At 42.3% G+C, this 24,934-nt stretch overlaps 1 protein-coding gene across 6 annotated transcripts in view; it reads left to right on the top strand.

The window, feature by feature from the left end:
* The window catches only part of LOC122822958 (PH and SEC7 domain-containing protein 1-like), a 94,459-nt gene that overhangs the window by 24,312 nt on the left and 45,213 nt on the right, over positions 1-24,934 (top strand). For 5 of the 6 annotated variants that reach the window (XM_044102089.1, XM_044102093.1, XM_044102090.1 and 2 more), the window contains exons 2-5: positions 11,320-13,584; positions 14,458-14,575; positions 15,760-16,291; positions 17,646-18,113. In XM_044102089.1, coding sequence (XP_043958024.1) covers positions 11,554-13,584; positions 14,458-14,575; positions 15,760-16,291; positions 17,646-18,113 — 3,149 coding nt within the window. In that variant the 5' untranslated portion in view covers positions 11,320-11,553. Of the gene's footprint in view, positions 1-11,319; positions 13,585-14,457; positions 14,576-15,759; positions 16,292-17,645; positions 18,114-22,411; positions 23,896-24,934 lie in introns of those variants that run through there. The other variant, XM_044102095.1, reaches the window with a different exon arrangement.

Consider the following 24,934-nt stretch of genomic DNA (forward strand, 5'->3'; position numbering starts at 1 on the left):
CCACATTCCTATAATTAATATGCTGCAGCCTAACAAAAAATGGTTCTCTCTAAGGATAATATAGTTCAGTCATATACAGGGAATTACAACTATGCATGACAGAGAAACATTCCTCCTTTGGACAGTTATTTTACTTGAATACAGTTATTTTGATAAAGATGATATAAAGTTTCATGTGTAAATATTCAGTTACAATGAATAGTGTGAATGCTGCACCCTTGAGTTCCTGTTTCTCTTTATTAGTGTGAAAGCTGCAGGCATTCACACTTATAAACAAGGAACAAGGAAACAAGGAGTGGCCATTTTGAAGTTGCATGTGACATGTATTTTGCAGTCAACGTGCTAAACGATGCTTCCAAACAAATGTTGATATCTTAGGAACCGTAAAAGGTTTGGATTTCATTCATCCACCGATGTTATCAGACGGAAAAAAGGAACGCCACTGTCTTTTTCAACTCCTGCCGACACAGAGGGACTCAGATGTTGTTCCTGACTCAGATCCCGGTCCCGACTCAGATCCCGGTCCCGACTCAGATCCCGGTCCCGACTTAGAGGCCGGTTCGGTCTCAGAGGTAGGTCTAGATTTGGAGGCCAGTACCGACTCAGATCCTGGTCCTGACTCAGATCCCCGTCCTGACTCGGATCCTGATCCTGACTCAGATCCTGGTCCTGACTCAGAACCCGGTCCTGACTCAGATCCTGGTCCTGACTCAGAACCCGGTCCTGACTCAGAATCCGGTCCTGACTCAGATCCTGGTCCTGACTCAGATCCTGGTCCTGATTCAGATCCCCGTCCTGACTCGGATCCTGATCCTGACTCAGAATCCGGTCCTGACTCAGATCCTGGTCCTGACTCAGATCCTGGTCCTGATTCAGAACCCGGTCCTGACTCAGATCCTGGTCCTGACGCAGATCCCAGTCCTGACTCAGATCCCAGTCCTGACTCAGATCCTGGTCCTGACTCAGAAGCTGGTCCTGACTCAGATCCCAGTCTTGACTCAGAACCTGGTCCTGACTCAGAACCTGGTCCAGACTCAGAACCCGGTCCTGACTCAGATCCTGGTCCTGACTCAGAACCCGGTCCTGACCCAGATCCTGGTCCTGACTCAGATCCTGGTCCTGACTCAGAACCCGGTCCTGACTCAGAACCCGGTCCTGACTCAGAACCCGGTCCTGACTCAGAACCCGGTCCTGACTCAGATCCTGGTCCTGACTCAGAACCCGGTCCTGACTCAGATCCTGGTCCTGACTGAGAACCCGGTCCTGACTCAGATCCTGGTCCTGACTCAGATCCTGGTCCTGACTGAGAACCCGGTCCTGACTCAGATCCTGGTCCTGATTCAGATCCCAGATCTGATTCATAGGCCAGTACTCTCTCAGAGCATTCAGGGGCAGGTCCCCACTCAGGAGACGGTTCCGATTCAGAGACCGGTACCGTCTCAGAGGCCGGTCCGGACTCAGAGGCTCTTCTGGACTCAGGGGATGGTCCCGACTCAGTGACCGGTACCGTCTCAGAGGCCGGTCCGGGCTCAGAGACCGGTACCGTCTCAGAGGCCGGTCCAGACTAAGGGGCAGGTACCGACTCGGATCAGGACTTAGTACTGATTCAGATCCCGGTCCTGACTCAGATCCCGGTCCTGACTCAGATCCAGGTCCTGAATCAGATCCTGGTCCTGACTCAGATCCTGGTCCTGAATCGGAGGTCGGCCCAGACCCAGATCCCGGTCCTGAATCTGTGGTCGGTCCAAACCCAGATCCCGGTCCTGAATCGGAGGTCGGTCCTGACTCGGAGGCAGAGCGAGGCTCAGCGTCTGAGCCACTGTCAAAGTGTTCTTGAGTCTCAACAACATCTGAATCGTCTCCACAGCAGACAGCTTGTTTAATCCACTTCCAAGCGTCTCTAAGATAATCTTTCTGGAAATGAATTTTCCTTGGACGTGTCAGGGTCCTTCTGAAACACTGAGTGAGCTTGTAAAAAACTACTGGGTTGTCACTTTTTAGCATCTTAAACAGCAATTGTCTAACCACATCATCATTGCCACAGAGAAGTTGAAAGATGTCTCTGCAGTGTTTTCTTTCCATCTCATCAAAAATGACAAAATCTATGGCTTTTAGTTCTTCCCAGAGTTTAGGGGCAAGCTTTTTGTGGACGGGGTCGGTGTGCTTCAATTTATAAGGAGCATATCTGGATCTATGACTGGACTTATAAATCAGTCGCCAAAGAATTCTTTCTACCATGTCTCTCCTTTCATCTTCGGTTCCGCGTTTGAAACCCATCTCTTTTGCGTCCCTCAAAAATTCTTCAGGATCCATGTCTGCCTGAGTGTAATCCTCACTCAGGCAATTTTCATCAGAAAACAAGTCCTCAGTTGGAAAAATAGTCTCTCTGATCTTTCTTTTTGTAAATATAAACAACTTTCTTGGAGGAACAAGATTCTCCAGGTGATGTTTGAATTTTTTCACAATCACTGAATGTCCATCTGGGTTGTCGAGAAGTCCAATTAAATTCAGTCCAGAAGCAAAGGGGAATGCATCTCTTGCCAAACTTTGGAAAATCCTTTCACTGAGGTCCTCTAACACTTCTGAGAGTACATCCACATTTAATTCTCCTGTTTTTCTCAACAGTAAAAGCAAAACTTTTTGGAGTTGTTCTCCAAAGGTTTCTTTTGCCAGATGCAGAGTTGGTCCGTCTGCCGCTTTTTCAATGACTTTCCACAGAAGTTCACTTAGAAAATTTGTCTTCCTGTAATCTGGAGTTATTTGGCCTGGATGAACTTTGTTTGAGCGAGTCTTTTTTAGTTTGTTCCAAAAAGAGACCTTAGGTCTCACATAAACGTCACTGTGGGAGCTTTCGTCAGTCATCTTTATTGCTCTGTCCAAAATGTCCAAATGAATCTTGTGTTGACTGACCAGAGAATCAACTGATCAGTTGGTGATGTCATGGACTTTATGACATCACAAAGGCATCCTTAGAAGGGCCCCATGACACAGACATCTGTTGAAGTCATGCTGATGACATCACTGTCAGCAGCATGGCAACTGTTGCTAGAGTAAGAATAGCACACAGTGAGCTTGCGCTATGAAAAAATAAAGAATCTTTGGGCACTAAATACATTTTTCCCACAAGTCTGAACTGGAAGTGACCTGGGCAGCTTCACCGGAACGGGGGTCTAGGGAGCCATTGGTCCCTCCACTTTATCCCCTACCCATTTTTATTAGTGTGAATGCTGTAGGCATTCACTCTATTGAGTTCCACTTCTCTGGTTGCTCCGTAAATTTCGCCGTGCTTCTTCTCCTACATACTTTGTGCTATTTTCGCCATCCAACTTTTATGCTTTCTCAGCTTTCTCTCCTAATGCTGACTATATTTCTTGGTATTCAGAACCTTCATACTTTTTATAATATTCAGCTTTTTGTGAATTTTTCACCCATGGGGAAACCGCTCCATCTTGTGGCAGAACTGAAAATTACAATATAAAATGTCCGTTGTGTTTCACAGTTCATGTCTCAGGTCGGCTTCAAACGCTTTTGCCATTTTCACCAAAAGCGTTCAGCAGTGAACATTTAGCATTCACAGTTGCATTTTCATAGGAAATGTACACTTTCTAGTTTTTAGTTATCTTTTAGATTCATTCAGAACCAGTGATCCGTCTTTCAAGAACAGTCATAATTAGCCATGTGACCGTTGGGGAAAGTTAATTTCTCATCCTTTGCTTAGAGACTCCCAAATCTCTAAATGCTGTTAAAATATTAATCTCGCTTCTGTAACTCCTTTATGGGAAAAAACAGACATTTTTAGACAAGGACAATCAAATTCAAACAAATCTGATCAAATCCAGACCAAGTCCTGCTGATAACTCTTACAATTTAATTGGAATAATAAACTCATTGGTTGATAGATGTCAACAATTTAAGGTTCAGGAGAATAACCTAAAGAAATGCACCCTGAATATCTATGCAGGGTAGTGTCGCTGCTTCATCAATTGCATTGCTGTGGACGAAAATTTGAGGTCAAATATTATTTATTTTGGCACTGATTTGTCAGTTTTCATTTTTGCAAATCACTGAGAACTCATTGATTGTGTGTTTTATTATTTCTGAGAAGCAGGTTTCTGTTGGGACTGAAGGAGCAGGATGTCAATTCTGCTCTCAGCAGACCAGTTAATCCTGCTTTTGGTTGGGTCCAGCTGCAACAGACAGCAGTAGCATCATTAATAACAACGTTCAAATAAAAATGCTAATTTTATGAAACACAAGAAACAACTTTTTATAAGTTCTGTCCATTTATATTGGGAAAAGCACATGAAACGTGTTATGTTTTGATTGTCAACAAGTCATATCAAAACAAAAAGCAAGAAAGCTAACATTAGCCTAGCATTGCGACAGCAGTCTACATCAGCAAAATCCCTTAGTCTGCTAAGGGTTTTTGCAGGTTCAGTAGTTTATTAAGTATTTTTGCCTGAACATTATTTTTTAAATTTCACATGATAAACCCCTTAATATTAAAGTACGTGTAATAACTGAAAGATAAATTTACATACTTTAAATTAATCCATATAAATGCTGGTTATTTATCTATTTAATTGTTTAAATATCTTATAGAATCACATTAACCATGTGATTCTATACTTTCAGTATTAAAATGTTTTTAATTTGTAAGATGTTTAAATCTTCAATTTAGAAATGGGTAAAAATAAAAAAATAAAAAAAATACACATTTTACACATTAGATTACTGTGTATGACTGTCTCCCAGTATCTCTAACATGTATGAAAGCTGGCTTATTTGTCAAAGCATAAAAAATGATGAATTTGATCCTACTGAAGTTCTAATTTCTTATAGAAATAGTGATCACAATGTGCCTGAGCATCAAAAATTAGAACAGCTCATTCACAAACACTTGGAGACAAATAAGTGATATTTCTTTAACTTTCAAGTTTGGGATAATAAAGCAAATTGTGATGTTATTTTGTTATTTATTTATTCTCATCAGTATAAGGTTGTGTCCTGTCTCTTATTATTGCGTCTTCTCACTAACAGCAAATAGGAAGGAGGACATTGAGAGATAAATTCAGCCACAATTATCACCTGGGTGTGTTACTCCTGAGGAGTTTAGTGTCTTTCAGCTCACAGCTTCAGCTTTATTACCTCTTTGAATCTATTGAGCCCAGTCGGGGTGCAGTGAGGCAAACTGAGCTCTGATTTAAGTTCTGGCCCGCTCTTCTTCACAGGGTTACTGTAGTTCAGTTACACTGGAGGTGTTTTTGAGCATGAACAGTCTGTGTAAGGTCATATTACAGAATCTGAATTGGATTTACATCCAGGTTTGTATTGGGTCACTCCAAAACTTTTGAAAACTTTTGTTACTGTTTCTTCACCGTTCAGATCTGGATTTGTTTTTGTACTCTGGATCATTCCTGAAGCTGATGACCGGACTTCCTGCAGCAGGATTTTCTGACAGGTGGAAGGAGCTGATGGGTAATTACAGCAAGCTGTCCAGGATTTGAAGCAGCAAATGAACCTCAGACCATCACACTAACACCACCACCATCATTCTTAGTTATTGGTTTATTTGATGTTGTTAAAGGTAACGTTGGTAAAATTGGAGTACTTTCAGTTCACAAAATATTTCCCCAGAAAGAACTTGTTTTTTGACAAATATGAGACGGGCATTGGTGTCCTCTTTGGTGGTTTTTGCTTTAAAGCTCTCATAAATGCCACTTTTGCCGCGTCTCTGTCTAATTGCTGAATGCTGAACACAGTTCTGCACTGAATCGAGTGAGATCTGCAGGGCTTTGGATGCTCTGGCTTGTTGATGTGGTCCTGGGGTAATTTTGGTCGCCCATTCCTGGGAAGGTTCAGCACTGTTCTATGTTTGCACCATAATGGTTCTCACTGCAGCTCAATAAAGTCATAAAGCTTTAGAAATGTTTTTGAAACCCTTTCCAGACTGGTAGGCGTCAATGGCTTTGTTCCTGATAATTTCTTGGATTTCTTTAGATCAAGACAAGAAGTTCTGCTGTTTGAATTCTTTTAGCAATGCTGCTTTTTTGGACTTTAAAAACAAAGCAGTTATTTGACGGCTAGTTTGTGGATTTTCTATGTTTGCCTGGGTGTTTAAATTTGTGATTATATAAAATGCCCAAGTGAGTTAAAAATAAATCTGTGTGGGGATAAAATCAGGATTTGGTTGACAATTATAGTTTGCAAAATTTGCAAAACAGCTGTTTAAGATGAACTTTTCTTACTTATTTAAATTACAACCCATGAAAAGTCAAGCTGTTCACTTAGGGTGATATGCTAAACGGACTGAATATTTCAATGATTGCTCAGCCATTATCCCTGGATCCTCTGTTTGTGTTCAGTTCTTCATTCAGTGAGTCAGAGTAGTGAGTGGAGGAGTCTGAAGGCAGCAAGGTCACGGCGTTTGTGGTGTTGAATTAATATCTTTCTCCTTTTATTTCCATCAATAAGCCTCTCTGGATCTTTCTCCATACTCAGTCACACCTCCTGCTGCCTCTGCGTGAGTCGCAGGACTCGTAGCTTTTGTGTGATTGTGTCTTTGAAGGCACCATCAGGAGGAGACGCTAAGTCCCTTTAAAACTCGCCTTTCTTGTTCCTGCCAGTCTGCTTAAGCTGCTGCTTCCGTAATTGTAATTCAGGACGTGACAAGTGGATGTGGAGTTTGAACTGGAGGTGTGTTTTCATCAGATTCTTTATTATCTGGAGAAGTCAATCCGTGCTCTTAGCAGAGTAATATAATGATTTGCCAGGCTAATGCAAACCCGTTGATGTCCGTTGTTATTCATGCGGTTAACATAAGCCTGCTTAAGCTCCTCAGGACTTTAATGCAGAACGTATCATGTTGCTGAAATTGTAGAGCTCCAGCACCAGCAACAGCCAAGCTGAGAGCTAATATTAGCACAGGCCCCCAGCCGCACAACATCACGTCAAGGGAGCTAATATTAGAGATGCATTTGCTGCCTTGGGTTTAATTACCTGTGTGATACGTCTCATAGACACGTACGCCAAGGACCCAGGGAGTTTTTCCCCACGTGTGTGTGTGTGTGTGTGTGGGTGTGTGTGTGTGTGTGTGTGTCCTTTTGTGTCTCAGGGGGAAGACAAGCGGATGAGTCATCAGTGTTGAGCAGCTGTGACTTTTTGTTTATTCAAGGTTAGATGAGGGACTTTATTTTTTTTTTTATTTCAGGTAGATCTCCCACTGGGCCTGTCTCTGCTGGTAAAGTGCTGAAACTCTGATATATTGGCCAGATGTGACACGTTATTTGTCCAAAATCGAGCGTTGTGGTTCATTAAATCTGCTGGGGTTGTAGATTTAAGAGCTTTTTGGTTGTGGCAACATTCAACCAAATTTCCCACTGGATCTTTTTAAAGGTGGAAAGGAAAATGTAAGTGTAATAGATAAATTGCTGAAATACCAGATACTTAGACCATACTTCACAAATATATACACCACTTTAACTTTTCCACATTGTGTCACATTCCAGCTCTAAACATCAGAGTTTATTGGATGTTCTGTGACAGATTAACACAAAGCCATTGGATTCTCAATTGGCTTTAGACTTTGACTAGGCCATTTCAGCACATCAGTAAACCCATGACTCTACTGCTGTAGTGCCATTAGGTAACCTTTAATGGTGAGACTGTAACAAAGAAAATTTCAAAACTGGTGCTGAAGTCTAATAATGTCGAATTACTTTTTTGTCTGAACTTGGAAGTCTTTAAATCAAAGCAAACCCAACTATATGGCAGCAATAGCTACAGGTCAAAAAATATTTTAGATTCACACGTTTTGGGAAATCTTTTCTGATTTTTTATTTTTTATATTTTTTTATAAATCCTCAGCAATGGTCCAGGAATAGCAGACCCTTGAAAGTTTGGCTGAGCAGTGATTTCATAAATCTCGACACTGGTTTTTGAATGGTCTTAATTTTTACTTTTTTTTCTCTATAACTTGTAGATGGCAGTATTTACAGGGATTTTGGTTGGTGGTTTTTATTTTTCTTTCTTTTGCTTCTTTCTTGTTGGAATTGTAATTTTTGTTAAATATAATGTGAAAACTTCATATATATATTAAACACTAAAAATATTTTAGATTCACCAGTTGTTTTATTCGATGAGAAGGCTAACAACCTGCGACAGACTGGCGACCTGTCCAGGGTGAACCCGCCTCTCGCCCGGAACGTTAGCTGGGGAGGAACCAGCAACCCTCCTGAACCCATTAGGGACAAAGGGTGAATAGAAAATGGATGGATGGATGGAAGGCTAATAACTGTTAACAATACAACTTAACAGCAGCACATTTCTCAGCATTTTATGCACATAAAATGAATCTAAAAGTGAAGATCAGAGTAATGGGACAAAAACTGACAAGTTCAAATAAACAGTTTGCTACTGCACTGAATTTTAAGCAAACAGCAGCCATGTTGGTCTGAAACCTCAGAAACTTGAAAAAGTCTAACTGTTACTGCTGTGTCCCCTTCGTGGCTTTTTCCCCTCTTACGGGTTTCATTCCACTACAGCTTTATTTTCATGACTCCTTCATAAAGTCCAGATCTGTGAGGTATATATTCTACCATGTTACCTGTGGATCTCTGGAGGTCAGTGTTATCGTCTTGCCTGCTCTCTGATTAAAACTGTTCTCGCCTGGCCTGTCGGTTTAGGCGGACGGCCATGTTTCGCTCCGTTAGCAGTTATGCCGTCTTCTCTCTATTTTCAGATAACTGATTGAAAAGAGCTATTAAAATGGAGGGAGACGTTTTGTTGGTTTATTCGCATCCGTTTTACTGCTTTCACCTTCTTCCTTCCTGTAACTTTATACTCTGACCATTCTGGCTGGCGGCCATCGCAGCTCTCTCCTTCACACACAAATCTGTCGTCTTCTTCCTGCTCCAGCTTTCTCTGATACTCCCTCTCTCCATGTCCAACGTCATCCGTCTCGCTGCCTTCACTCAGTCTGTCTCAGTCCAAGCATGAATTAATGGATGAAGGAGCACAAATGGAGTTCAGGCTCATCCGGTCTATACAGAATCGATACCTGCCAGAGTATTCCTGCAGACTTCATCTGTTAGTGGGAAGAAATTGTGAAGATATTTTCAACTAGAACATGAGATGCTTTGTTTCTGCATATTAGATCATTAAATGGTGATACTACCACCACTAATTGGCTGAGTCACTTTGAATGTTGTGAATATTTATGCAGGTAATACATGTTAAGTATTTTTATTATTTGTCTTTATTTTGTAGAAATCAGTTTTTTTGACATTACAGGGATTTTGTTTGTAATTTTTTTGTCATAAAAGCAGCAAAACAATCAAGGTGGTGAATTGTTTTGAAAACTCAGTGCATTCACTGGCCGAGAATTTAGAAATCATCTGAGTCTAGTGAAAGCCCAGATCTTGATATATCGAAGTGATGTGGGGTCAATTTAAAGGGGGCCTGTTGGGAAAATTTACATTGTGCATGTTTTGTTTGTTTGTTTTTTGTTTTTGTCTAAAAGCAGCTGAAGTGCTTTAAACAGCCCATCCAGCCTGATTTTTGGCAAAAAGTTAATATTTTTGGTGTCTGGAAAACTGTCCGATTGTTGAGTCACAATCGACAGGGACAACACTGTTACCTAGCAACCCCAGCCGAGCCCAGCCTGTCACCTAGCAACCCAGGCAGCTGGGAAAGACAAGTGTTTTGTTATTGACTTACCATCCAGAAACCATTTGCTGAATCCTTGTTGGTTGTGCAGGAGGCTTCACTTCTACTTTTCAAAGATGTACTGCTGTATAATGTATATGTTTACAGTCATTTTCATGTGAGGGTGTAAACGCTGAGTTGGGGCCAGCAGCAGCTTATCTGGATTTTTAGTGACAAGAGTCTCTAAAATGGCTCACTTTGAAAGGAGCTCAAAGTAATCTTATTATATAAAAATTATTTTGTCCATAAAACAAATGAACATGTTTTATATTGCCCATTAACCCATCCTAACCTGTTCAAGGAAGAGTAAGAAATTGCCTTTTGCCAACAATTAACTGTGACCAGCTTAGACGAACTTCAGAAACTGGTAGATGTTTACAAAGAGCATCTAGTGATTTCAGCTTAAAGGGTTAAGGCCAGCTCTTAGAGAGAAGGCTATCCTGCATTTTTATTAAGAAAAGGCCTTTTTAGTTTTTTGCTAATTGAATAAAACAAGGTTAATTTTTCACTCTCCTTTCTTAAAAATAAATTGCACATTGATGTGTTGATGTTTCTTTTGGTTGAGCTGAATCCTAATCCTAATTTTTTCATGTCTGTGCAGAGTCAGATCTGCTGTGAAAAGCCATATGTTTTATGCACAGGAGCCAACTAAACTTGCAAGGCAAGCCAGAAGCGGGAAGCTGAGCCTGACTCGTTTTGAAGTGGTGGCTAAAATAACAGTTGGGGTTAAAAAGAGGTGGCAGTCTGCCCATCCTGTCTGCCAACTGCTCTCAAGTTCCCATTGTTCTCACTCTGCCAGTTTCAACATGGATGTTGTCTCCCACTGCTGCCATACGGCAACTCCAATCTGCTGCTGCTAGGAGCAGACTGGAGCCCAACAGCCATGACAGAGTGACTTTAATTTTACTGCACACTTCTGTTGTCTGCTGCAACATTGGCGTGAAAAGCCAATCTGCATGAAGCTTAGCGGTGTAATAATGACAGCTGCAAAGGATTCAACTCGGATGAACTCAGCACACAATTAAATACGTTATTATGATGCTGGTCAGAAATACCCAGATCCACATATGTCCAGAACTGAACCTTCAGGCTAAAATGCACCACCTATAATATTGTGTTAAACTTAGGAAGTTGCAGAGAAATTAAATATTTTTTTGAATCCATCGACAAGCTTCTGTGTGGAAACTTATCAGAATTGATAGAGGATAGCTAAACTGGTTGAGACACACATTTTCAATAAAGTTGAGGTGGCTTAACATCAGCCTCTTATCTGGTATCCTTTCCAAAACCTGTTATAGTTTTTTTGTTTTATTTTTAGTTTAGTTTCTTTGGCATCTCCATGTCTCATGATTGGTTAATTTCTCTCAAATGAAGCTCTCATATTGAAAAAAAACTCTAAGATTATAAAATGATTTTAAAAAAAGCAACTTTTTTTTGAGATTTGAAAATAAAATAAAAAACGTTGAGAGTAGCATGCTGGAAATCTTTGCTTCTCATTTGGAGAAAACTCCTACACTTGGCTTCTTTTAGAAAAGTGGGTGTTTCCACTTGTCCTTTACCAGCTTTTCGTACTCATTTGGCATATTAATTACTTCTCCTCTCTTTCATTCACAGGTATGAGGAGTTGGGAGCTCTTGCCGGAATACCCTGGGCATGTTTTTGCTCTGTGTCTCTATTTTACACGCAGACAATCTGGGAGGCAGAAGAAAGATTGTCTAAAAATAAACCACCAGCGGCAGAAAAACCTAATTTCAACCCAACAGGGAGGGGGAAAAGACCTCTCTTTCACCCTGTCTGAGTCTTTCTCCGCTCCGTTTCTGCGTCCTCATTAAGAGCTGAGGGGAGGTCATGTCCCAGTCTGGAAAAGTTCTTCATCTTTATGTGGAAGTGAGATCTGCCCCAGATCAGGCCAGGGAGAGTGACGAAGGGATTGCTCAGAGGATTCCAGTTGAGGACAGTCCTGCCGAGCTCCTCTCCCAGCTAACGAGCCAGACGGCCGCTGGAAGGACCGCCACAAGTCCCCAACGCGTTCTGGACCAGAATCACAGTCAATCTCCATCTCAACACACTGTCAACTTTCAGCTCCAAACATCCAGCAGCTCACCTTCAGTCACCAAGCGCTGGAGCTCTCCCCTACACTCATCCCCCTTCTCTAGAAGAGTCGGCCGCCCTCTCACTCCTCCTGATGGCCAACGATCTGTGGTCAGCTTCAGTTACGTCGAAAAGTCCAACGTGAAGACGTTGGACAGTTCATGCAACTCCATGTGCGAGAGACGAACGAGAGATGAGCGGTCCATACCATCTCGCTTTGAGAAGCATCTCAGTGACCAAGTGTGGTTTGATAGTCCCAGTTCATCGTGCAGCTCAAGCCCCAAACTGAGTTTCCAATCTCCAGAGAGTCACCAGCAGTCCTTCTCCCCGGGTCTTCGACAGCCACGTTTGGATCCGATTGGCAGAGCAGCTACACAAAGGGCTGTGGAAGAGTTCGGTTCACCCTTACAGAGGATAAAACTGGCCCACGCACTCAACCTCGAAGCCTCCTCACGTTACAGTCAACAGCAGCGCTGCCAGTCCTGGGCTGGGTCTCCAGTCCAGCATCAGAACATCAGAGTAAATCCCAAAGAGCTCACAGATAACAGTCAGGCTATTCATGGGTTGAGAAACATCAGATCAGACCAGTCCGGAAAGGTATCAGAGTTCAGGTCCTCTGCCGACCTTCGTTGTCCTCTTCAGAGTTCAACAGAGGATGGGAAGATGGCACAAAGTCCAGCTACCAAAAAACCCAAGAAAACTTCTCTGCAGGAATTAATCTTTCAACCAGGTAATAACGGAGTCGAAGGTTTGAACCAGTTGAGCGGCAGCAAACCTTCGACTCCAGCTCACAGTCCCGAAGTCGCCCGCAGGCTAGCAGAGGAAGCTTCCAGAGTATCTTCAATGTTGACGGAGGCCAGGAGATCCTCATCGCACAACCATTCTTCAGGCATGAGCAGCTCAAACTCTGGAGAGTCCTCTCCAAACGCACAGCACTTTAAGCCAATGCTAAAGATGAACATCCCTTTAAATGATCAACACATGCCAGCAAATGAAAACACAGACTCTCACCAGCCGGAAAGCTCCAACTCTTCTCATGGCACACGTCAGGAGGACTGCTTTCAGGAAGCCCAGCATCAGACCTCAGTCTTATCAGCACAGCAGAGCTCCCCCGCACTCCCCTCTCGAGTCCTCCGTCCCTCTCATCCGCCCACTGAGATCAGCTCTCCCATCAGAGACCCAAGGCTTCTCCAAGCTGAGCTCCGAGCACCAGAAAGCCCCACCCTGCATCGCTGCCAGCCTCCCCAGTACACCGGGGACTCCTGGTCCCCAAGCCTGGACAGGACAGGAGACCTGAGCTGTTTTGAGAAAGGGGACTGCACAGAGCTCTCACGCAGGCTCTTCATCAACCAAAGCGTTGAAGAGGGGCCAGTCAGCTGGACGTCCAGGCAGCAGTGGAGGAACCAGCTGGAGAACGAGTCTGGGTTTGAGTCCAGCAGTCACCAGCAAACCAGCCAACTGAGGCGGCCACTCAGCCCCACGGCCCAGCAGAAACGGGCCGAGCAGAGGAGGAGGGAGATTCTTTTGCTTGGGCCTGTGGCACTGGACTCCGAAGAAGAGGATGAGAGCTGTGAGGACGAAGGGCACGGCGAAGAGGCGGACGGAGGCGATCCCAGAAGGACAGGAGAATCTCCAGAGGGGGAGCAGAACGGAGTGATGACGGGTTCTTCCTCTCGGAGCTCCAGCGGCGTGACAGGGAGCTTCGGGGACAGAGACTGTTTGTCCCCAGAGTCCAGTCAGTCCAGTCACCAGAGCAACGAGACCGGTGTTGCCACCTCAGGAATACAGGTGAGCAATGAATTTAGAGAGTCCTCTAAATGTTATGTAAATGTTATGTTAATGTATTAAAGATTTGCAAGAATAAAAAACTGTTTAGAGTGTTAAATTAAAAACTTTTAGCCATTGTTTCCAACAGATTATATCTGCTAAGAAAGTACTAAAGCCGCAACATCTAAATAGAAAGGTTTCTAAATTTAAGTAGTTGAAAAAGTTACATATTGAGTGAAATATTTAAAGCATTTATTTCTGTTAAATTAGATAATCATAGCCTACAACAAATGAAAACCTACAAATAGAATTACTTAAAAACTTGAACTTGGCTTTAGACTAATTTCTAGCACAAATGTTTGTCCATGTTGTTGGATAAAACGGCTTCATTGACTTCATTGACTCCCTTTACAAGGAGGGTAAAATGCAAAAGGTCACAGATAGATAAAAGCTGGATGTTCACAGTGCTATATTTAGTTATATTAATAAAAAGTCTAATGAAAGGAAAGCCTGTGCTGAAAAATGTTGCAGAAAGGTAACTGGAGTCTTATACTGTAATCCACGCTAAAAGACTCCAAATCCAAACCCAGTCTTTGTATCACACAGTGCACAGGCTTTCATTATGCTACTTTTTATTGTTTTTATTTTAATGTTTAAAAGTAACTTATGTTTTATTTTCATCAGCTGTAAGACACACATATCAGAGTTATGTCAATGAGTGAATTCATGTATATTTGTGTTTAAAGCTCTGGTTCAGCGTGGAAGCTGCTCCCTGACTCAACTCCCATGTAACAAACATCAGAGCTGGATCAGTTTTCAATGAAGAGCACATTGTGAACAATCATAATACGACCCTGCAGATTAACCCTTAGTTTGTCTCTGTGTTATTTACAGACGGACAGTGGAAGTGCAGCTCCTGTTCCTTCTCTGCACTGTCAGAAGATTGCTCGAGCCAAATGGGAGTTCCTGTTCGGGACCTCTGCAGAGGAAACTACTGGCAAAAGGAATAAAAGTAACTATTGCACACATTGAGCAAAGGAAAGAATGAGAAACTTTGCTTCCATTATCTAGTTTTAGGACTTCGAACCAAAGTAATGGCTTCCATAGTTTTATGGAAAGATAAGTTACGTCACGTGGTTGCAGTTTGACTTGAGTTCCCACAGAATGAGACTTGTTTCTTGTTAATGCTGCAAAATCTCCTTACTGACACATTCTCCTCATAGGACTATTATTCATTTAAAATGCAGTCTTAAAGCAATACAGGTTATAACTAAAAGAGTACGCCCTCTTTCACTTCTAGAGTTTAATACATAGATTTGGCTTTTGTGGATTCTACAGTTATTTCAATCTACCCTCAAGTTTACAAAACCAACAAATGTCTTAAGAAGTCATAAAGTGTCTTATATTTAATTGTCTTCATACTAGGCCTTAAGAAGTACAAATGATTCAATTTTTTCATTCATTCCAGGTTTTATATTATATTGGCTGAGGTTTTAAATGTAAAGATGAATTGGCTGATTCATCGGTTTCTGTTTTTTGGTTTTTTTTACAGTTAATTTGTGGTTTGTATTTCTGGCTGAGTAATCTGGGAATTAACTGTGTCAAAATGACAAACCACAAACTCTGATGAGGACCAAAAAAGCAAACTCTGGTCTGCATTAAAAACCAGGTCTAAGTTATGTTAAAGGGAGCTTGGTTTGAATGGAAATGCGAACACCAAGCGGACCAGAGTCCGCTCCAAAAGCAGGAAGTGGACTATAGTGCGGGGCATTCTGGGTAAATACAAACGTGCAAGCTTAGCAATAGCAGGAGAAATGACTTGTAGGTTTTACAGACAAAAGAGAAATCTTACAACCGCTAAAATCTAGTCCCACTCCATACTGGTTAACATTTTGTGAATAAGAAAGTTGCGGTCAGTATCTTCTTCTGAGGTTTTTGTCCTTCTACAAGAAAGATTATTAAAATGCCTAGATATTTAAGAAATAGCACATTTATAGAAAGCTCAGACTGTGAAATGCTGAGACGTGAACGTATGGATTCTTTAATTTGAGCCTGGCAAAGATCTGAACATAGTTAGCAAGATTTCGCCTAGAACTAATAAGGCACACTCCTATTCCCATGATTGTATGCATAAAAGATAAATCGGAGCTCCATTTCCTCATACTAATCATGTTATATAATCATGCTTCTTGCTAGATTCCCTGGAGGCCTCCACAGCGCCCCCCAGTGGTAACTCCAGCGAGTCTCCCACCCCGACTCCTCCATCCTCCCTTCCTCTGCTGTCGGCCAATCACGACGTTCAGCACGTGGAGGTCGAGCTGGTGACTCCTCCCCCTGCCGCCATCGGGACGTCCCCCAAAACGGGCATCATTCGCCGGACGCTGAAGTATTCCGAAACGGACCTGGATGCCGTCCCGCTCCGCTGCTACCGCGAGACGGACATCGACGAGGTTTTGCTGGCGGAGCAGGACGACGCCGACTCCGCCTTCGGCAGCAACCGCAGCGTGCAGGGCACTTCTGGGGCGGGGAGCAGCCCTCTGAGGGGGCTGGCCTATAGGAGGACAGGTGGGGAGGAGGAAGAGGGGAGTGAGGATGAAGAAGAGAAGGATGAGGAAGAGGAGGAAGAGGAAATGGTGAGCTGGGCGAGCGTGAGGATGCAAGGCGACAGCAGGAAGCAGCGGTATGCTGCTGAAGAGGACCCACAGGTGTTTGGACATCATCTGACGAGGTGAACAAGATTCCCTCAGGCTGCAAACACACACACTCACCGGCCACTTTATTAGGCACACCTTGCTAGTACTAAGATGGACGACCTTTGCTCTCTGAGCTGCTTTAATCCCTTGCAGGTTGAACAATTCCTCAGAGTTATTGGTACATTTCATCATAAAAATATCATGCAGTTTATGTGTTTTTCACGTCCCAAATGTTCTACTAGATAGAGATCTGTAGGCCACATCGGCTATAAAACTATGATAAACTTTTTTCACGTTAAGGAAAATAGTTTGAGGTTATTTGAGCTGTGATTTGGTCCATTATCCTGTTGAAAATATGGAAATAAACACCAGAAAATTTGTGTAAAGTTCCAAGAAAATATCCCCACAGGATTACATAACCATTAATAACTTTTCACCAGCTGACTTGTAGCTGAAATCTAGACTTATCAGACTAGACAGCATTTCTCCCATCTCTTATTGTAAAATGTTTGGTTTTAGCCTCAACTTCCTGTTTTGACAAATGTCCAAACCCTCTGTTAGAAATTCAATAAGTTGTCTTAACAAAGTCTGGATCAGGAGTCTGCAACCTTTGGCCCTGGAGCCATAAATGACTCTTTGGACCTTCCACAATGGCTCTAAATTACTTTGACTAAAAATGAAAAAGAACCAACTAATATTTTAAAATTTAGATATACAGACAAATGCATGTTTTTCAATTTATTCCTGCAAAATATTTGCATCAGATTTCCTCATAAAATGACATTAAAAGTCATTCTAGTGAATTTTGCTGTCATTAGAATTGCACAAAAATCTTTATTGTCATTAGGTTGGAATCTATGTACTTTTGTATTTTTAAAATAATTTTCCATCCCACAGGAAAAAAAAATTCATCCTCTTTTTGCTCAGTTTTATCTGTAGCGTAAAATCCTAAATATAGAAATAAATAGGTGGTTCTTAAAAATGACAACTAAATTCCTATAGTTTATATAAATATAAAATTATAAGTTGCCTTTAAATGAGTTTTATTTGGCCTGTCTGAAAGTAAAGGGTACTGGCTCAGATGAATGAATGAATTGAACAGCTGTCATGCGATTGGCTGGTTGGCCATCCATGCTAACAGGCAAGTGAAAAGGTGTGCCTAATAAAGTGGCCAGTGAGTGTATATAAAAAGAAAACTGAGCTGTGGGGGAGTTTTGCTCCAGCATAAATCTGGATCTGAATCTGCATGTCTCCTCCGACCTCATTTCCAGCTTGGTCGTAAACACACATGTTCACATTAATTATTCAGGACTCTGTCACTAAAAGTAGGTTTTCATCCTGGCAACATCCGATTTGTTCCATTAACATAAAAATCCTTTTCCCGTTTAGACCAATGGAAACGTTTTTCGACAACCACAATCCGGCCCTCAAGTCCCCCATCCTGGTCTCCGGTCCCCGCTGCGCCGCTGAGGACACGTTCAGCAGCCATTTTGAGAGCATCATGGAGTCCCACCGGGCCAAAGGGACGTCCTACCACAGCCTCGACAGCGAGGAGCTGCTGACCTCCAGCGCCCAAACTGTTCTGAGCTTCGATCTGCCCACGCTGACGCCCGCCATCCACGGGCCGGTGTGCCAGAGCGCCCATCAGATTGTGCAGCTCAGCTTCGCCCCGTTGGCACACCACGAGAGGCCCAGTCTGTCCGATTCTATCTTTACGGTGACGGGGGACTCGGACGCCACGCGGGCCCCCTCCAGTGAGAGGCTGAGCAGCGGCTCGGATGATGTGATGCCAAGAGGGCGAGAGTGTGCACAGCTGGGGAGCAGCTGGTACATCAACCCGTCTTTCTCTTTGTCCAGGTGGGTTCCCACAGCTGGTAGTCTTCCTCCGAAGGGAAGGTCACCCCTTACAGGCTTGTAGACGCCAACATGTTGCATGTTTTCGTCAAAAAACAGTAAACCAAACCCTTCATCACCTCAGCCAGTCAGATAATGTCATTTTAACCTCATGTGGCACTTCGTAGCTTCACGTCTCACGAGCTGCGTTCCTATTGACCTTAAAATTGCAAAAATTGGGATTCCAAAAATAAATTTGCTTAATGAAAATATGGCAATTTTGGAAAAACTCACATTTTTCAATTAAATGTTTTTGCGCTACAATGAGATGGGTTTTTTGACTCTAACAAAATTAGTGTAGGAAAACCGCATTGGAATTTTTTTTTTTGCATCATGCGAGTCGTATGATCTCGCATAAAAAAAATAGAAAGCGTTAGGAGGATGATGGCACATCGTGTTTTTTATTGACTTATTGCAGCATCAAACTCTTAATTGTGTCTCTTATTTAACGGAACATCACAATTGCGAAATTGTCCTTTTGACACTGGTGGAATATCAACAATGTTTTGCGCATTTTTGTAATGAAAATGCAGCTGCAGATGGTTGGAAACCCAAAAATCTTATTCTGACATTAGGACACTCTTAAGTTGTGACTTATAGCATCAGTGAGGTGTTTAAAAACAAACTTAGAGCTTGTTTTTAAGTAAACAGGACAGGTATATTCAGGCTGCAAGGAGGGGAGGGAGAGCAATACTTTAAAAGATAAAAGTAATTTGGAAGTTGCTCAGTATCTTTATCTTGTTGAGCTTTCAGTGCCTTTGTACAGAGTTGGCTGCTCTCTCTGGCAGGGCAGTGGAAATTCAAATCTGCTCCTACTATAAATCATCTTCTATTTCAGGAAAGCTTCAAAAATCCTTCGAATGTTGCTAATTGATCTTTGTATATTGCAATTACAAAAGACAAATCAGTATCGGTTTATAGCTACATTGTCAGGTAAAACAAGACACAAAACTGTGATGGATTAATTTCCTAATTCTGTACCATCTAACATTAGGACATGTGAAGTCTTTTTGTGTGCTGGAATTTATATTGACAGAACAACAAGACAGTAGGAAAAATAAATAACACATTTACTTACTGAACCCTGTCAAGTGGTTGAAGTAAAAAGTTAGCCAGCAAAAAAGAAATGTGAGCCAAGATCAGAGAAACAAATTCTAAAAAAAATTAGTGGAATATTTTTAGTTAGACTGGAACTGGTTAGACTTATTTCAGTTTCAGTGCCAAAACTTATGTAATCCAAAGGCGCTTTACAAAAAAGTAGAAAACATCCAACTTATTTATAGAAATATAGTCAATTGAATTCAGCGGAGGGGTGCTGGTGCCAATCTCCAGCTAACGTTTCGGGCGAGAGGCAGGGTCACCCTGGACAGGTCGCCAGTCTGTCGCAGGGCAACACAGAGACAAACAGGACAAACAACCATTCACACCTAGGGAGAATTTAGAGAGACCAATTAACCTGATAGTCATGTTTTTGGGAGGAAGCCAGAGAACCCGGAAAGAACCCACGCATGCACAGGGAAAACATGCAGAAAGACCTCGGGCCGGGAATTGAACCCAGGACCTTCTTGCTGCAAGGCAACAGCTCTACCAACGGCTGCACTGTGCAGCCCTTCAGTCAATTATGCATGTTCAAATTCAATCCCAGTTATAAAACGTTGAATCGCTCTCAGTTGGTAATTACGTCAAGATACTGGCTTTTTGAGCAATCCCTCTTAATTTACACATAATACATGTTTCATATTGAGAGACAGGAGTTTATGAAACATAAAGATATTTGCAACAAAAGTGTAAAACCGCTAATCATTGTTGTTGTTTTCTAAATATACTTTATGAGATGCTCATTTCAAAAACATGTTAACATTATTGAATGTAATGCAAACCTGAAGTCATAATTTAAACTTCAACATTAAATCGGCACTAAATTATCGCCACTACATGCAAAGCCAAGTTTCTGAACAAATCCAGGAACTGTTTAATCCGACAGAGTCAGGAAAAACTATGAGCCAGAGTCAGTGAGAGAGCTGACTGATGTTCTGGCTGAATGGGAGCAAATCCCTGCAGCTGGGACCCAAAAATCTGCTTCAGAGCCGGAAACCCGTAGAGCCGCAGCGTTTAAAGCTGTAGATTAGCGCCGATCACTCAGGAGGGAAGTTTTCAGGGGTGTAATTGCACATGCATCATATGAGGCCATTAAAAAAAGAAGCTTTAACAGGAAAAAGCCTTTAAACTGAATATAATCGCTACTTGGACGACCTCAGATTTTCTGCTATGTTCTGTACTTTTAAGTCAAAGGTCTAAATTACAGTTAAACCCCAAGAGGTTTGTTATGCATTGAAAACAACCCAACCCAGACACAACATTATGCTCAGTTTTACCTTGTTCTTCTCATTCTGACCCTCATCTAAAACGTTGGGACACATATGGACCGCGACGGAAAGAACCACAACCTTCTTATGTAACATGGTTTTACTTTAATTTATCTTATTTTTATTTTAAATTTGTAAAAATGTGCTTGTTTATTCTTTGAATCTATTTTTGCTTAGTCAAGAAGTCGTTCCTCCAGACATGTTATCGTTGTGTTACGTTCTGTTACGCTGAACTTGGCAGTTGGCGGTTGCCATGGCAACCAGTAACCGACAGCTCCTCCCCCTTTTTGTCTGTTGCCGTCTGTAACTGACGTTAATTTGATTTTCTGTTTTGTTGGAATAAATGCAGCGAACCTGAGTGTGTCTGTCGTGAAGTCGACCTGCTGGACTTGAGACGAACGTAGAAGCTGAAGTTAGCTTCATCTTTAGAGTGGCCAGACCCAGCCGTAAAAAAAAGGCCAGGTTTCATGTTGAGAACATTGCCATTTTGAATTTCTAACATAAATACCTGCACACATCTAATTCTGCGACCGAGTCTGGAGCTGAACAGCCTCCAGGAGTGAATGACAGGAACGTTGACTAAAACTTTTCTTCTGGTTGGTCTTAAAAGAAGCAGATTGGGCGATATGTTACCATTTAGAGCTGAGATTGTAGGTTGCAAACTTTTGACATGCAGGAGAAACTAAAAACGCATTGCTGTTAAAAACATTCCAGGCCAGTGTTTATTTTATTAAATTTTTTTTTCCAGGAACTTCAGATGTTCCTGTTTTACCATCTTGGTTGGTGAAATCAGGGCAGCTTTAGACACAGTTGAGTCAAGAAACAAATGAAGATCTGTACAGAGCTATCAATACTGGTTTATTTCCTCTGAGACCCAGGTGTAAAGTTTTGCCTGAATATTCTTCATATTCCTGCTAATATGCTTTTCCACCAACTTTAGAGCATGCGTGGGTGCGGGTGTGTGCGTGCGTGTCTGTGTGTGTGTGTGATTCTCCTTGAAAAAAGCAGTGCTGCAGTGGCTTAAAGTGAAGGTCACTGCATCAGCATATGGTCCCATGCTGTCTACCACACAGATTACACAGGAATGTGTAAATCCATCTTAGACTATTTCCTTGTCAGTGTGTGTTTTCATGCACCTGTGCTTCCAGGTATCACGGATAAGAGTGTAGGTGAAATGCATGTTTTGATTTTATGCATGAAGGTGGGCTTTTTGTGAATGTATGGTGGAACAGAAAGCTGTTGCTGTAGCTATGAAAGACTCCCCTTGATTATTCAGTCCAGTATGCTGCTCAAGAGCTTTTATTTTTATTTTTTATTTTTTTAATCATTCTATCCTTAAAACATGCGGAGCATTATCTCCTCATGCTTTCACTGAGCTTGTATGACATATTAAAGTCAAACTAAGGTCGTTGTCTGTTTGACTTTTTGTCATTGTCACAATGATTTAGAAACTGACCGCACTGCAGAGGCAGAAAAACTAGCGTGCTTGTTGCTTTTTCCACTAGAGGGCGCCTAACGACAGTGGTTGAGTCTGGCTTTCAACTGCTGTAAGGTTTTGTGTGTGTGTGTGGCCTGATACATTTTCCTAACACTCACTACGCTGTGGGACTGGCTGCTTGGGGAAGAGTGTTGCTTTTGGGCCAGGGGTTAGTGTGAATTGTGTTTAGGTTAGGGTTAGGCATGTACTGGTAATGGTTTAGGGTAAGGCTGAAGAAATGAATGGATGTCAATGAAAATTCCTGGTAAAGACAGAGAAACATAATGTTTGTGTGTGTGTGTGTGTGTGTACTTGTTTAGCTAGTATTCTTAGGACCATTTCTGGCATATTTACTAACTTTGTGAAGACTGATGAGCCTTGTGGGGACCAAAGCCCAGTTCTAATACGGTAGAGCCCCTTGTTCAGGGCTAGGTTTCGGGTTAGGCATGTAATAATGATTAGGTTTACTGCATGGGTTGTAGAAAAGAATAAAAAATGAACAGAAGTCAATGCAATGTTCTTGTGAAGATTTAATGTGTGTGTGCGCTTGTAACGAAGTAAGGAGTTCAGTCTGCTGTTTCAGCTGATACATTCCTGTTTTATTTGTTTTAAATACTTTTTTTTGTTACATAGTCACAATTTCACCCCAGATTTTAAGACTCTGCACACAAGAACAGGATTAAGAAGGTCAGTGTTTGCTCAGCACTGCCCTTATCACGCTTTGCAAAAGGCTCTGGAATCCTGGATGGAGACAATGCGGCACATTTCCCCCCGTGACCTTCTTCCCACCTCACAATTATGCATACTTTGTGTTGATCTATTACATAAAATCCCTGTAGAACATATTTGAGTTTTAAGACTTTTGCAAGAGCTGTAAACGTAGGCGTTTCGCTCCCCTTTTTTCCTACTCATTCCTTTGTAGAGCCACCCTTTTCAGATGGTCTGGATCGTTGGACAGTGGCTCATTGTGTGGAGCTGCCAAGTGAACAGAGAGAGGCTGACACCGGGAATTCTCTCAAGACCTCACGGCATTGTGTCGTCCCTTGATGAGTCAGTGCTAACAGGTGGGGTGGCCCAAACTACAGAGCTGGCGGTTAATCTTGTGGTTGGGAGCACTTCTGCAAGTCCTCATAAAGCACACGCTGTAAACAGACTTCACTACAGCCTCAGACATTTACAAAAAAAACCCCAAAAAGTCCTCTTCGCCGCAGGCAAAAGGAATTCAGAGGCACACAGCCCACAGATATCCAGCTGAAACCCGACACCTTCTAGCTCCTGTTTAATCTGCAGGTGTGTGAAAAGCTTTCACACACATAAAAGAAGTTTGTCTGGCATCAATAGACAGACGGCCTGTACGTAATTGGAGATGCAGTGAGTGAAAGGTATGAAAGGAGGTGATTTTTGAGGAGATGCACAAGCCAAGTCTCATTCCAAGCTCTGAACGAGAGGTCAGCAGGAGGCACGGCGAATGTTTGCACAGGGAAACACGGAGAGAGAGAGAAAGAGAGAGAGGAGGAGGAGGAGTAAAATGAAGGAAGAGAGAGAAAAACATCAAACAGACGGAGAAAAGATAGAGACGGACAAACAGTTTGAGTGGGTATGGAGGCTTGCTGTGACGCTCAGGTGACAGCAAACGCAGAGGCAGTAAGAAAGTGGAGAAAAACTCACAAAGTCTCAGCCCAGAGTCAGGACTGAGTCAGACTCTTCCGGTCTCGGGGGAAGTGTTTCTCCGCGTTAGGTCTCTGGACTAGATGGTGATGCATTCAGGGTACGATGCGAGAGGGAAGAGAGGGGTCAGTCGAAGGCGAGGTGGAGGTGAGGCGTCGCGCTCGGTGTCCTTCTTTCAAAGTTCGTCTGCGGCTGGAGACGACCGGCATTTGACACAGCGGAGATCCTGCTACAGGTAGGCCTGGAACTTGCCTCACCTGTTTGGTGAAAAAGGTGTTTACACGCCAATCAGGCAGAACATTATGACCACCCACAAGGGAGGTGATTAATACTAGAGGTCTAAATTATATAGATCCCATACACACAGACTGATTAATCTTAAGCATTTATTTCTGGTAATTCCAATGATTATGACTGCTACTAAGTTAAACACAAAATGTACTTTCTTTGAAATGTATATTGTTAGACAAAACCTATAAAAAATCACGACATAAATGTTCTGCTACAGGCTGCACAATTATGGTGAAGACTTCTGACTTAAAAGTTACCCACCAGAGAGTAAATCACACCCTCTACTAGCAGTGTCAGCAACAAAAGCTCAGTAATTAAGGACCTGCCTGTTCAGAGAGTGCTGTATTCTAGCCTAAATATAGAAGGTTGAGTGGAAGGAAAACATGATTAAAAAAGGGCGTATAAACAGGGAAAACAGCACCCTTGAGAATATTGTGAAGCAACATCTATTCCTTAATAGAGAATCTATGTTCAAGAGCGAGTGAAGAGAAACCAGACCGAACAATGCAATGGTGGAAGATTGAGTTGTAGAGCGTCTTCAGATCTGCAGATCAGCACGACATGGATGTGGTCTGATCCAACAAATGTTGATCAGATTTCTGAAGACTTTACAGCTGGTTCATTGTTGACTTTTCCTCTAAAGTCCCCAGAAGACACTTCTATCAAAATTCAGTCATCCATAGCAGCTTGCGCTCCCAATTAACAGTGTTTTAACGAAGCACCGTCTAAAACGCTTTAGTCAGTGCGTTGGGTTGAATTATGATTTTTTTTTATATGATTTTTCTATTTTGGTTGAAGGTTTTTCATTCTGGAAACATAATAGCATCAATTCAACTTACATGGTCAGTTTCATCTTACAAATGCCAATAATGGCCAAAGCCTGCAGGTGAGACGTGGCATACATAAGGCTTCAGCTGACAGAGTACTGTTGACGTTTCTTAAAGGTTCTGTTTGTTTTTGTTTATGTGGGGTTCTGTAGGGTA

The sequence above is a fragment of the Gambusia affinis genome, linkage group LG20 (genome assembly GCF_019740435.1).
Source record: "Gambusia affinis linkage group LG20, SWU_Gaff_1.0, whole genome shotgun sequence".
Taxonomy (NCBI): domain Eukaryota; kingdom Metazoa; phylum Chordata; class Actinopteri; order Cyprinodontiformes; family Poeciliidae; genus Gambusia; species Gambusia affinis.